Source organism: Gymnoscopelus microlampas (assembly GCF_963454915.1).
Source record: "Gymnoscopelus microlampas genome assembly, chromosome: 7".
In the NCBI taxonomy this organism is placed as follows: domain Eukaryota; kingdom Metazoa; phylum Chordata; class Actinopteri; order Myctophiformes; family Myctophidae; genus Gymnoscopelus; species Gymnoscopelus microlampas.
The window spans coordinates 31,856,242-31,869,620 of record NC_139944.1 but is presented as its reverse complement, the minus strand read 5'-3'; the positions used below and the strand labels follow the sequence as shown (position 1 = coordinate 31,869,620).

General features: G+C 41.9%; 1 protein-coding gene across 3 annotated transcripts in view; it reads left to right on the top strand.

The window, feature by feature from the left end:
- The window catches only part of rnf123 (ring finger protein 123), a 197,571-nt gene that overhangs the window by 47,421 nt on the left and 136,771 nt on the right, over positions 1 to 13,379 (top strand). For all 3 annotated transcript variants that reach the window (XR_014601226.1, XM_084063529.1, XM_084063530.1), the window contains exons 29-31: positions 4,462 to 4,549; positions 6,496 to 6,583; positions 7,061 to 7,145. Coding sequence is in view for 2 of the 3 variants with exons in the window: in XM_084063529.1 (XP_083919655.1) it covers positions 4,462 to 4,549; positions 6,496 to 6,583; positions 7,061 to 7,145 (261 nt within the window). In the remaining variant the exon portion in view is untranslated. The remainder of the gene's footprint in view (positions 1 to 4,461; positions 4,550 to 6,495; positions 6,584 to 7,060; positions 7,146 to 13,379) is intronic.

Below are 13,379 nucleotides of genomic sequence, written 5' to 3'. Positions count from 1 at the left end.
AGATAAACTAATTAGTATAATTAGAAAAGGGGTTCCTAAATGTCTCCATGCCAAGGACTCCCAAATAGCTATACTGTAGCCTTTGACCATCTTCAAAACATTGTTTGAAATGCCATTTTTGTATTAAGCAATGAAAGTAAGATTTGCCGGCCTTCTTTAACTAAATATTAAAGATCATCTATACAGCTTCTTATTTATATGAATGCAATTTAATTTACATTTAAAAAAAATCTCTGCTGTATTATATTAAATATTATTTATTTTATTAACCAAACATTCATTGTCATTTGCAGTTTTTGCAGTTTAGCTGCTGCCTACAATCTGCTTATTTTTCTTTAAAAAAATGTTCAATTCAAATGATCAATTCGCATTGACAGTTTGCATATCCGTTCTAGAGACATTCAGCAGATACAGAAACTGTATACTGTATGTGCATGCGTCAATGCATAATGTCTGACTATCTAATGTCTGACTAACTGCTGCATTATATAGTATAGTATAGTATTATATCAGTTTGTGACCATAATGAATAATACTTTTTCACAAGTAAGAATAATTATGTTAGCATTTCTTTTTGCAGTCTGTTCCATTGTAACTCATTGCAAACTCATTGCAAAGTGCTGGTGGCACGGCCTGTGGTTAAATGTGTGTGTGTGTGTGTGTGTGTGTGTGTGTGTGTGTGTGTGTGTGTGTGTGTGAGTGAAAGAGATTCTGAATTCTGATTCCTCCCCATCTATTTATGTATTCATCCTGTTCGTTTCTTCCTATCACTATCAGCTCTCATTTCCATGCTTAGTTTGCTACCTGTTAGCTCCTGGGAATGTCAGGATGCCTTTACTCTTGGCTGTCACGATAAAAACCGCAGTGATCGATCACACACACACAGTCCTAATCTGAAGTACCACAAAGTCACCTCGCCTCACCCAGACTCTAAAAAGATGTTCTAAACTACACTGTCAATTTAGCCTGAGTGGTGGTCAAGGGTTAGAGTTACCTCTCTCCACGCCTGGTCTTTAACCACTTAAGCCCTGGACTGGGATCAACTCACTTTGCAGTTTTCTGATCAGTTCTAGAGAGAATCAGCAGATACAGATACGGTCTGTGGCCCATGAAATATTTCCCCTCGGAAACCAGAGACATAAATAGTGGTAGGGCCTACCAATAAACCTGTGGAATCATATGCATTTGGCAAGTTTCTTCAAGTATTTCTTGGTATACTTTTATTGGCACGTCCATCACCAATAATTCTAACTCGTAGCGACTAGTTAGACTAGGCTACTCGATTGGGCATTAACTCTTTGACTGCCAGAAATAAAACATTGTTTGCTAAGCCACTGCCAGCGATTTCCGAGTGTTTTCAAGAACCTTTGAATAGTCATAGAATATTATTCTTCACAACGATCCACCCGCTGATCACTTGAAAAAACGTAGGGGAGTCTCGTAGAATCGGAGAAAATAAATTGTGCTGCGGCGATAATCCATTCCATAGTTGTGGGCATTTGAATGTGGGTTGTTTTCGTCGAAAAGCAACAGAAAGCAGAGAAAAAGCAAATCCATTAGCATGCTATATGCTTTGTCGTATGACAAATACCGAAAATCTTTGCTTGTAATGAGTAATGACATGCCCAAAATTGGAACGCCAGGTGGTTAATAAGACCCTGTTGGTGTGTGCAACACGCACATAAAAGAAGGACACAGTGACATTTTTGTAACTTTGTGTGTAACAAAGGTTCTGGATATTGTGTATTGTGTGTGGGGTGAGGCAGAAGCATCACAGTTGGTAGGACAAAGTGCTGAAGACCCCAGTATGGCAATGGGAATTCTCTGGACTGGCCATATAAAGGAGACCAGCAAATGAATACAGATGGAGTTGTTACAGTAGTACTTTTATAGTTCATGATAACTTTTTAAGTTTAATTGTAAACAAGAAGATAAGAGTTCCTGCTTCTTGCTCAGAGATATTTGGCTGGCTATTAACAGACATTGATGCGGGGTAACAATCTTGTGGCCCGCTGGTCTCAGGGTGACCACTCTATTCTAGAAGAGGCTACTGTACATCTTTGCGCAACGTAGTAGCACCGGACAACGAGTTACAGCAGGAGAGGACACCAGACTGCTGGCATAGTCTGGTGAAAAGGATTCTGCTGATTCATGCCTCCACACTGAGCTGACAAAGCTCTCTGGAACCCAGCTCAATCAATCTAACCAACTTGCTGATCATCCCACATTCCCACCTTACATTTAGTTTGAGCATGTCTGTTTCACTGTTTAGTGTAAAGATGATGTGCCTGTTAAAGGTCACAGGTAGTTACATGTGTTGAGGCAGACAACATCAACACAGTTAAGGAAGGTGGGTTAAGTAGCAGGAGGTTTAAGAACTACAGTATCAACCAAATGTCTCAACTTCAACACAATTTAGACAGTTTAGAATGGATGCTAAATACTGATCACCACCTACAAGGCCCTCAACAACCAGGCTCCCCGCTATCTCTCCGACCTCCTCCATCGCCACGGCCCCTCCCGCCCCCTCAGGTCTGGTGATGCCAACCTCTTGGACATCCCCAAAACAAAAAAAACACACCTGGGGTGACAGGGCTTTCTCACTTGCAGCCCCCTTCCCTTGGAACTCACTCCCACCTCACATCAAAGCCACCCCCACCCTTGCCCTGTTCAAAGCCTCCCTCAAAACCCACCTTTTCAGACTCGCTTTCCCGCCTAAGTAAAATCTCAATTTCTGCCTTTTAATCTTAGCTTAATGTTTTTTTCTTTGCATTTTTTTTTGCCTTTTAACTATTTGTCTATTAATAAAATTGTTTATTTTGTTTTATTTTGTTATAAAGCGACTTTGGATACTGAGAAAAGCGCTATATGAATCTGATGTATTATTATTGTCTCCGCCAGGCCGAAAGGCATGGCGAGAGAGTATGTTTTGCCCCCTGTCCGTCCGTCCGTCTGTCCTTCTGTCTGCGACCAGCTAATCTCCGCCACCATTGACCCGGTCGCTGTGAAACTGCGCAGACACACTCCCTGGATGCCACAGCAGAACCTCTGCCCCAATTTTTTCAGATCAGCCTGTCATAGCGCCACCATGAGGCCGACCTTTGCAAAACAATTTTTTTGCCATTACTCCTACAGATTTTAACATAGGTAGGCAAGAAAACTACTAATCACCAGAAGTCTCAAGTGCATTCTCTTCTAAAACAAGCAACTAAGAGTATACCTAGTGCTAAGGTAAAAGTGCAATATATCAGCTACCTACTTTCCTAAACAGATGAGACAAATAGGAAAATCAAATGAGCAAGAGCTAAAACAAATAAGTGTATCAAATGTGTTGTTTGAATAATATTTCATCATATTTCAAATATTTCATATTTTAATAATATTTCATCACTATGACAAGTGCTCTTGACACCTGCAGTAATAATAATGGATATTCTGGATAATGTGAAATGTTCTTGTCTCTTAACGTTACAAGGCCATAACGCCTTTTAAATTGCGTACTGTAGCTTCTGGTAAGGCAATTCGTTTTTGTTAATTTGACAGTTGGGTCAGGTTAATGAATATAATCCATTATACCTTTCTGGATGGCATAAGATGATCTTATTTTTGGGTGTATGGGAACTTCTCAAAACAAAAACAAAAAACATAGAATAATATAATATCCATATTCCATATCCATATTTATATATATTTATTATTATTATCTCAGTCCATTTGATTTTGAAATATTTCCATTATGCCATTTCATTGTATTAAAGTTTAATCAACACCACCTTAATAAACTCAATCATTTGCAGCTATTATATTGAATATTATTTAAGAGTCAGTCTCAGAGGTTGTGTGACCTGACCTCTAACAACCACAGCATTTCGTGAATCTGCCCGAAACAGCCGAGCATCATGACATCTCTGATGTTGGAAAGCCCGTCCCCTATTGTGAGATTAATAACAAGAAGACATCTCTTTCTATTCTCTGTGTTGCCTGGTTGTTTCTGAAGGGGGAGATCCAAACATGTTCTTTTTATTTCTAACTCTCAAATGTTTTTAATAGAGAGAGTGTTATGTCCTGCACAGGCAGGTTTTACCCCTGCTTGGTGGGTGGATGTGGGTGGAGAGGTGTCAACTTGGCTTCATGTGTTCGAATGGGTGGTACACACAGAAAAAAACAGGACAGTGGCAATGTATTTTCTTAGCTTGACTCACACTTCTTGTCACTCTGTATTTCAATCTGTTATTATTCTTTTGTTGGTGAAGGTGTATGCACTGCATTTGTGAAGGTTACTGGTTGTGGGTGTGTATTGGCCTGTGTGTGTGTGTGTGTGATGTGTTGAATTCTTAAAGTGCTGTTAACGTTTTATTTCATGCCGTCTTGTGAGATGTCTCATGAAAGAGCAGCCAGAGTTTCTAACTTGTTCTCTTCCTTTCTCTCTGTTTACTCTCCCATTTATTCTCAATCTCTCAGACATCAAAGATTCACTGATGCAAGCACTAGCCAGCTACGTCTGCTACCCACAATCCCTTAGGGCGGTGGAGAGGATTCCAGAAGAACAGTGAGTACCTGGCTTGCTCTTTCATTGGCCTGGCTGTTAGAATATTCAGTCCCTCTGGGTCTTTGGACAAGTTTATATTCAGCTCATCTGTTATGGAGAGAGTCATAGTTTTGGTTTTATTATTGGACATATCTGTCAGGAGTGAATATTCAATTTCTGGGCCCACTGGGCTGAATCATTATCCAGGACTAGCATTTATCAAGACTTCCATAGTTAAGACATGGTTACGACTGCTTAGACTGTAGCTAGTTGTGTTTTAATGCTCCATATGGTCGGTCTTTCTGTCTTTCTTTCTTTCTTTCTTTCTTTCTTAAAAGAAAATAGAGAATAATGCAGTTCAACACATGTACACCAAATTAGCCTTGGCGCCATTGATGTGCAGCCATGTTGACAGCTACAGTAATATTGTATTATAGCGGCTCACTATGGTCACTATGCGCGTCTTTACCATAGAAATGCATGGCAGAAGGGCGCTGGCAGCTTAAACACAGCTTTCTGTGTATAGAGCCACTAAAATTACAACTGCAGGGCGCTAATTTTACCTTTGTGTGTGACCTAATGCTCAATTGAAACATTCTGCATGTTTCATTAATGCAGGTCTTAGTGTTTGCTCTGCAGTGAAAAGCCTGTCCTAGATGAGTCAAAAGTGGACGGATGCTGTGTCTGCCTCCTCCAGTGCTGTTGCACCTTCCTCCGCCTCTCTCAAAGTGTTTCATTAATTTTTGTGACGGCACACAGAGACACAGGCGGTGTAGAGACGAATATAAAAGCACAGCATGCAAACCCTTCCACTCTCCCAAGTATTTTTAAATGCAAACTTAGAGGTTGGCTAACCCCCCCCAAACACCCTGCCCCTCATTCTGGGATCCATTTGTTATGAGATCGAGAATGAAATGGGTTCTGAATGTAATTTTCTTTTTTTTTAGCCCATTGAGACCTCGGACGCATCCGTGACATTTTTTGATTTGAGCTAAAAAAAGCATTCTTTTACACTTTGGCTATTCAAAAATAGCAGATATACAAGCTCATAGCGCGGCACCGAGTGCCGCGCTACGAGCTTGTAGATCTGCTATTTTTTTTTAATCGTGAAAATGTGTGCAAATCTTTTAGTATATATTCTTTTAAAGCGAACATTGTTAACTCAAATCTTTCCCTGGTACAAAATATTTTGAGATGGGGTCGGCGGCCAAATACGTATTATTTTGGGGGTCCTTTGAGCACCACTGATATAGAAACATACGTTTTTCTGAAAACTGTGGGGATTTAGAAGACATTTGTAGAATCGGCTTCAGGTCTTAACGGGTTAAATGCAAACTTAGAGGTTGGCTAACCCCCCCCCCCCCCCCAAAAAACACCCTGCCCCTCATTCTGGGATCCATTTGTTATGAGATCGAGAATGAAATGGGTTCTGAATGTACAATTGTTTTTTGGAAAATTGAGCAGATACCGAAAGGAAATGTAGTGTTTCTTGTTTTGTTTTCTTGTGTTCATTTTTCTAACCCAATTTAGTCATCACCCCCCCCCCCCCCCCCCACCCTACCCAGCACTGGGCAGGGAGAACACAAACACATGCTGATACACACATGGAGTCACCAGCCGCTTCTTTTCACCTAACAGTGAGGAGTTTCATCAGAGGTTCATGTTATCTTCCCCAATTCCCCTCCCAGCGCCCCCCGACCGGCCAGTTGCTAGTGCAACGACGAGGACACAATGCCCTTCACACCTGCAACACTGCCAATTATGTACAGTACTGTGTGTTAGAGGAGCTGGAGGCACTGCTCCCGGAAAGCAAACCCAGAGGTGAAAGCAGGGAACATGTACTTTGATTTTGTTCACGTGGTTATTGTGTGTGTGTGTGTGTGTGTGTGTGTGTGTGTGTGTGTGTGTGTGTGTGTGTGTGTGTGTATGTGCGTGTGCGTGTGCGTGCGTGTGCGTGTGTGTTTCAGACGGGTGGCTATGATGAGGAACTTGTTGGCTCCATATGAACAGAGACCCTGGGCTCAGACCAACTGGATACTGGTCAGACTGTGGAGGGTGAGGACAGAGAGACACACACACGCACGCACGCACGCACGCACGCACGCACGCACGCACGCACGCACAGAAACACTCACACTCACACACCGATGAAGACCCGAAGGAGAGAGTAGCGACATGAACAATAAATCACTGTGTTCCAGTGCCTCAGGTAGGGCTAAAATTGTGACTAATGATTAATTGCAAATACTATTCAATGCAGGCATGACTTTTAATAAGAATACACACACACACACACACACACACACACACACACACACACACACACACACACACACGCACACGCACGTACTACAAATATATTACAAACAGATTCATGAGCATGCAAGCATGTTATCTGATTATCTGAAGTGTGTTACGCGTATAGTCACATATCTGTGATATCACATAAACACACACAACTACAGAGTCCTTTGCCTCTGTGATTTCCTGTGCATTTCCTGCAATGACAGAGGCTTATGTGTTGTGTTCCAGGGTTGTGGTTTTGGCTACAGATACACCCGTCTGCCTCACCTGCTGAAAACCAAACCTGAAGACGCCAACCTGCCCAGCCTACAGAGTGGGTGGTCTCTTTCTAACTATGTCGATTGCTGTTGCCAGAGTTAAATTTGCTGGGAAAGATGATTTTTTTTTTACTTAGATTGTCCGATAAGTTTGATATTCATGTTTGCAGGTGTCCCTATTTTGGGTTAAAAAAAATCTTAATAGCATAAATTGCAGATTTCCAAGAAGCATTCACTATTTGTTGTACAAGGAAGTATGTAGGGCTTAAGAGGTTAAGAAGATACCCCCGACCTCTCCTCCTTTTTAAAATTTTGTTTACAAATCGAACCCTGAATGTTGCCTTTACACCTCTCTCTCTCTCTCTCTCCTTTACTTCGTTTAGTCTTTTTTTACACTGTGGTACCCAAGGGGCAAGCTGTCTAGAGGAGGGTCTTTCCGTGTGTTTGTGTGTGTGCGTTAATCCGTTGCTGATCTCACAAACCACACAACAGAGCCTAATGTCTTGTGCACACTGCCATTAGGCCAAGGAAGTAAATCCCGGAATATTTATCGCATATTTTGAATATATTTTTTTGTATTATAATTCTTTTGACGTTTTGTGAATTCATAATCCCATATCCACCGACCATATTTGGGCAAGACTGACATCATCAATATGATGTCAGACAATTCACTAAGAAGCCACGCCAGTATTAAACCCTGTCTTGTTTCTCTGTCTCTCTCTCCGTCTCTCTCTCCATCTCTCTCAGTTTCTCTCTTGTTATGCCAGCATGTCTGATTGTTTGATCATGGCTCTGCTCTCGGTTTCCACGTATACTTTCATCCATCTCCATGAATAACTTGAGACCATGACCACCTGTCTACACCAGGCTTATCTTTACTGCAACACTCATGGAGCCATTCTTTCTGCTACCTTTGTATGTGTGTGTGTGTGTGTGTGTGTGTGTGTGTGTGTGTGTGTGCGTGTGCGTGCAGGCGCCCACACTGTGAGTTTGTGAAATTAGGTGTGTTCATCAAATACATGAAAGCTATAAGGTTTATTTTGTTTGTTTGTTTTGTTTGAAGTCATAATTAATATATCATCGTGAACATCAAGTCAGTCAGGCTGTCAGGTCTGTTGCACCAGGTGGCTGGTACGACAGGCCTGCGTTTATTAATAGGAGACAACAAAGACATTGATATCTTAATATAGGACAAACACACACCCCACTCTAACTGCTTTAAATAACTGGGACACACATTTACACATTCTGTGTTTTCACTTGTTATCCTTGCTGTCTGGCAGAAACCTCATATCTCCATATTTTCTTTTGTTTCTGTAAATCTCGTCATACTACAGTTTCACGCAAATGTAGCAAAAATAGCCGATTTAGTCAAGCAAGAACACGTCGCATCGTGACACGTTTTTTTCTAGATCTGCTATTCTTGCTATTAAAATAAAGAAATAAGTGAAAGTCGTTAAGTCTGCCTGGGGGTTTTATAAATATTGAGGAAAATTATTAACATGAACTTGTGACTAAATGATAACTACATTGGATCTATCGTAGCTCAGGTTCTTTTTTTTTCATTTCTTGAAAAGTAACCGTTTTTGACATTTAAGGTTTCCCGCCTGACAGCGACATAATTCAGGTATTCTGACATCTTCTGTTACAGTACTTTTTTTTGGGTAATATAATCATGATTGCATAGTTTCGGACGTTAACTATAACGACAACAAATTACCCTTCTTGATGTCGGAAGCAAAGGATGTACATTTCACTTACTGCATAAAGTTCCAAACACAGTACTGTTTTAGTCCACAAGCCATAACTCGCGAACTAGCGATTCACACAATTAAACCACAACAATGTAGGGCAGTTAAACCTTGCATGAACTCATAATCTTGTTTTGAGCACGCTGTTTGTTTTTTTCTCTGTTGTGACATGTACTGTAGCATAATCTACTTGTCTGTGCTTTCTTTGGATGCCCCCCCGCCCCACCCCATGCATGATAATTGACTTTAATTTGTTTGCCTTTCATTTGCATGCAATACAGGGGATTTGTCAATTGCTAGTTTTCAAAGTAAGTTGTCACAGTAGCCCCTCCCCTCCCCGTTTGTTTCTCATTTGTTTGTTGATTGATGCTGTTCTGCCTTTGCCTTAGTGCTATTGTTATTATCCTGGTGGTAATGCTTACTATTTAGTAGAGATGTATGCAAAATACTTTCTTGCACTGTGTGTGTTTAGGGGATATCTTTTCATAATAGGTGCCCCCAGTGGGAGTTGAACCCCCTACCCTGCAAGCATTGTTATCCACTTAAACCCCAGCATCCGTATTCTGGGGAAAGACTTTCGCAGGAAAATAGCAGATCTACATGCTTAGATCGGCTATTTTCAGCGAAGATGTTTAATGCAGACTAGTGTGTAGAGATATTTAATATACTAGTATAGAGCCCATCAACGTATGGGGTTCAAGGGGTTATGAGACCTTTTAAATGACCCTCCAGTTGCTGTGTGCTGTCCCTGTAGACTAGAGCCCTGCACCCACCCCTCCTTCCAGCCAGTCCTCTTATGCAACAGCTACTGTTATTTGCATAGTGCTTAAGTTGTGATTTATTATAATTGGATAATGCAAATGCTGCTTCGGCACACACACACACACACACACACACACACACACACACACACACACACACACACACACACACACACACACACACACACACACACACACACACACACAAACCTTAACCCATAGCTTCCAGACCCCCAGAGAGAGAGAGAACAGAGGACAAACTACTCTAATTATATTTCACTAATGCCTCTCATGAAAAGATCAATGTGTTTGTGTGTTTTTTGCACGTGTTTGCATGTTTACCTTTCATCATTCATCCATGTGTGTACGTACACGTATTCCTTTGTCTTCATTCTCGTCTTTGCCAGGCTGAGAGGTTAAGACTTTGTTTTCGCCGTGTGTGTATGTGTGTGTTTGCAGCTAATCTCGGATGGTGCTGGACTGATCAGCCTCATGGCGGTTAGGTTATAGGTCAAAAACGCTTTACATTTTGACCTATAACTCTTATGAAGTAATGTTTAGGTCATGTCGACCTTCCTCAGGCATGCCTGAAATGTCCTCAGGCATGCCTGAAAATCAGGGTTGAAAAGGTATTCAATTGTTTTACTTAATTAAAAGTATCAATACTGCGACGCATTGTGAGCTTGTAGATTGGCCATTTCAAATCGCCGAAATGTATATAGGGCTGAAGTGGTTAATGTATGTTTTGTAATAATAATCTAAATCTACAAAGCATCTAATAATTAATGTTTTCAAAAAATTGTAGTGGAGTCAAAGTACTATATTTACTTCTGAGATGTAGTGGAGTAGAAGTAAAAGTATTGGAAATTTGAAATACTCAAGTAAAGTACAAATACCTCAAAATTGTACTTAAGTAGAGTACTTGAGTAAATATACTTAATTACTTTACACTACTGCTGAAAATGTTAATTGTATCTGGGTGTGCGAAAGTTCTTTTACACTAATCTAGGTGTGTGACCTATAGCTCTTGAATTGTGGGTTGTACAGTCAAACGTTTGGGGGATTCCTTATACAGGCCACACCCATTCCACCTAACTTGCGCTCTGAGGAGTGCCCTTTTGTAGTTGTGTGTTTTCATTGGTTTGTGTCTTTGTGTTATTTTGCACAATTGCATGTTTGAGAGACAGAGAGACAGAATAAATGTTCTAGTATAAGGCCATATGTTCTGAGCTTAGGCCTTTGTCCAAATGTCAGCCTTAATGGACCTGATTGTTTGTACTCTATTTTTCTCATGTACAATCATTATTAACCTCTACACACTGTACGATATTTGACCCGATTTGGCTCTCTGGGATATTTTTTGGTGATCGCCGACAAAACCACCGATCTCAGTCCAGATCGGGCGTTCCTCGAAACACCCTGATAAATTGTGCTCGGCGAGCGGTTCCCGATAATTTTTACTTGCATGTACTAGCATGTTGGATATTTGGGTTTGTCGGACCCGATGAGTGCCGTGCTACAGCCAATCAGAGCTCGGTACCAGCCAGCGAGGTAGCTGGTGGGAAAACTATTTTATTATCAGCATGATTCACTGTTGAGTCTAATACAACAGAGACGCACCGTGGCTAGTCCTCCCGCATAGAACCGCAATATTACCGTACAGACAGTCCAGTCCTGTATTAGTTAAACATGATAAACAGATTGATAGAGCGCATATATCACGGGAGCCTTTCACGTTTTCGTGAGATGTTTGGAATAAAAACAAATGTATGTATTGGGTGGGGATCACATCGTGGTGAAATATCTTGTAATCAGTGAACCCCTGTCGCCGACCAATCAATCGTGCGAGAATCACAACGATCTATTTAGCCCGATTTCAAGAGAGAAACGTGCAATGTGAAATACTTAACGATCTGTTCACTCGCCGACCATTTCAAATATCGTACAGTGTGTAGAGGTCTTAAGCCTTTCGGTGCCCTATTGAGTCTCGTCAATGTTGAGGTGTACCTTAGAATGTCACGTCTAGTGTAAGTTCTCTGCAACATGGATACGACACAAACAACACACAGTCCAGTCATGTATTCGTGGCTTGTGATGTTAAAAATCACTCTGGATGCCTGTTAGATTCACAACCCCTCTCCCCCCCCCTTCTCTCTCTCCCACTCTCATATGTATACCCTTTGCTGGCATGTTAGCTAGCACTTTAGCCCCACTTTCCTGCTTTTACGGTATCTATAAGTGAACTCTAGTGAAGGAGAAAGGGAGAGCAGGGGAGCTTGAGGGGGGGGGGGGTCACTCTGTTCCTCTGGGATCTGTGAAAGAAACAGAGGACAAGGAGGAGGGGAGAAAAATGGGAAAGACGAGGGGGAGATGATTACACTTAATGAACACTTGACTCTGTGCTCCCCTGTCACCTCCCTCCCGGGGAGTGAGACACTGAGGAGTATTTCCTCCTCCACTGCTTCCACTCCTCCTCCCCGCCATCATTGCCATTTTTTGCTGTCCTACCCTAATAACCCGCCTTGCTTAATTTGCATCTCCCTTTTTTCTGTGCCGTCTTTCCGTACTCTCGTACTCTCTCCTTTCGTCTCGTGCGTTCTCTGTCACTCGCCTCCCACTCTGTCCTCCTGTCATCTTCCTTCCTTTTTTCATCTGTCACTTTGGTATTCTCTCTCCCTGTCGCTCCTTTCCCGTCCTCTCCTTCTCTTGCGGTTTGTCCTCTTCCTTAAATTCTATTTAATTCCCCCCCCTCTCTCTCTTTCTCTCTCATTCTCTCATTCTCTCATTCTCTCTCTCTCTCTCTCTCTCTCTCTCTCTCTCTCTCTCTCTCTCTCTCTCTCTCTCTCTCTCTCTCTCTCTCTCTCTCTCTTTCTTTCTCTCCATCTCTCTCTCCTTCTCCCTCTCTTTTGTCCTTATGCTTCTCTTGATTATTTCCCCCCATCTTGTTCAGCCATTTTTCTGATGCCAGTAATCTCTCCCTGTGGCTTCCCGGTAGACAATACATTAAAGTACAGCCTCAGCAGCTCCCAATAATTACAGCCAAAGGTTAAAGCACTTGTTTGCAGAGGTCCTGACTCCTGACATCTGATTGTTTTTTTCTTTCCAGTCAGATTTATTGGGAGTAAGGGGTTTGTGTTGACCTACTGCTTGTCAACGTGTCCCTACAGCCTAATCATTTCTGTTTCCTTCTCTTTTCATGTGGGTTTCATTGTTCAGTTGTTTGCTTTACCTGTCATCCTGCTCTTATTCTGCAACTTTCTTCTCTGCTCTGCTCTTCTCTTCTCTTCTCTTCTCTTCTCTGCTCTGCTCTGCTCTGCTCTGCTCTTCTCTTCTCTTCTCTTCTCTTCTCTTCTCTTCTCTTCTCTTCTCTTCTCTTCTCTTCTCTTCTCTTCTCTGCTCTGCTCTGCTCTGCTCTGCTCTGCTCTGCTCTGCTCTGCTCTGCTCTGCTCTGCTCTGCTCTGCTCTGCTCTGCTCTTCTCTTCTCTTCTCTTCTCTTCTCTTCTCTTCTCTTCTCTTCTCTGCTCTGCTCTGCTCTGCTCTGCTCTGCTCTGCTCTGCTCTGCTCTGCTCTGCTCTGCTCTGCTCTGCTCTTCTCTTCTCTTCTCTTCTTTCCTCTCATCTGCTCTGCTCTGCTCTGCTCTGCTCTGCTCTTTAAAATTGTAGGCATTATTTACCCAGAATAGGTCATAACAGTGGTGGCCATTTTGAGGTGCCACAGATAATCATGACCATAAAACATTTGATTCTGTGTCAAAAAATATTTGAAAATGTAATTA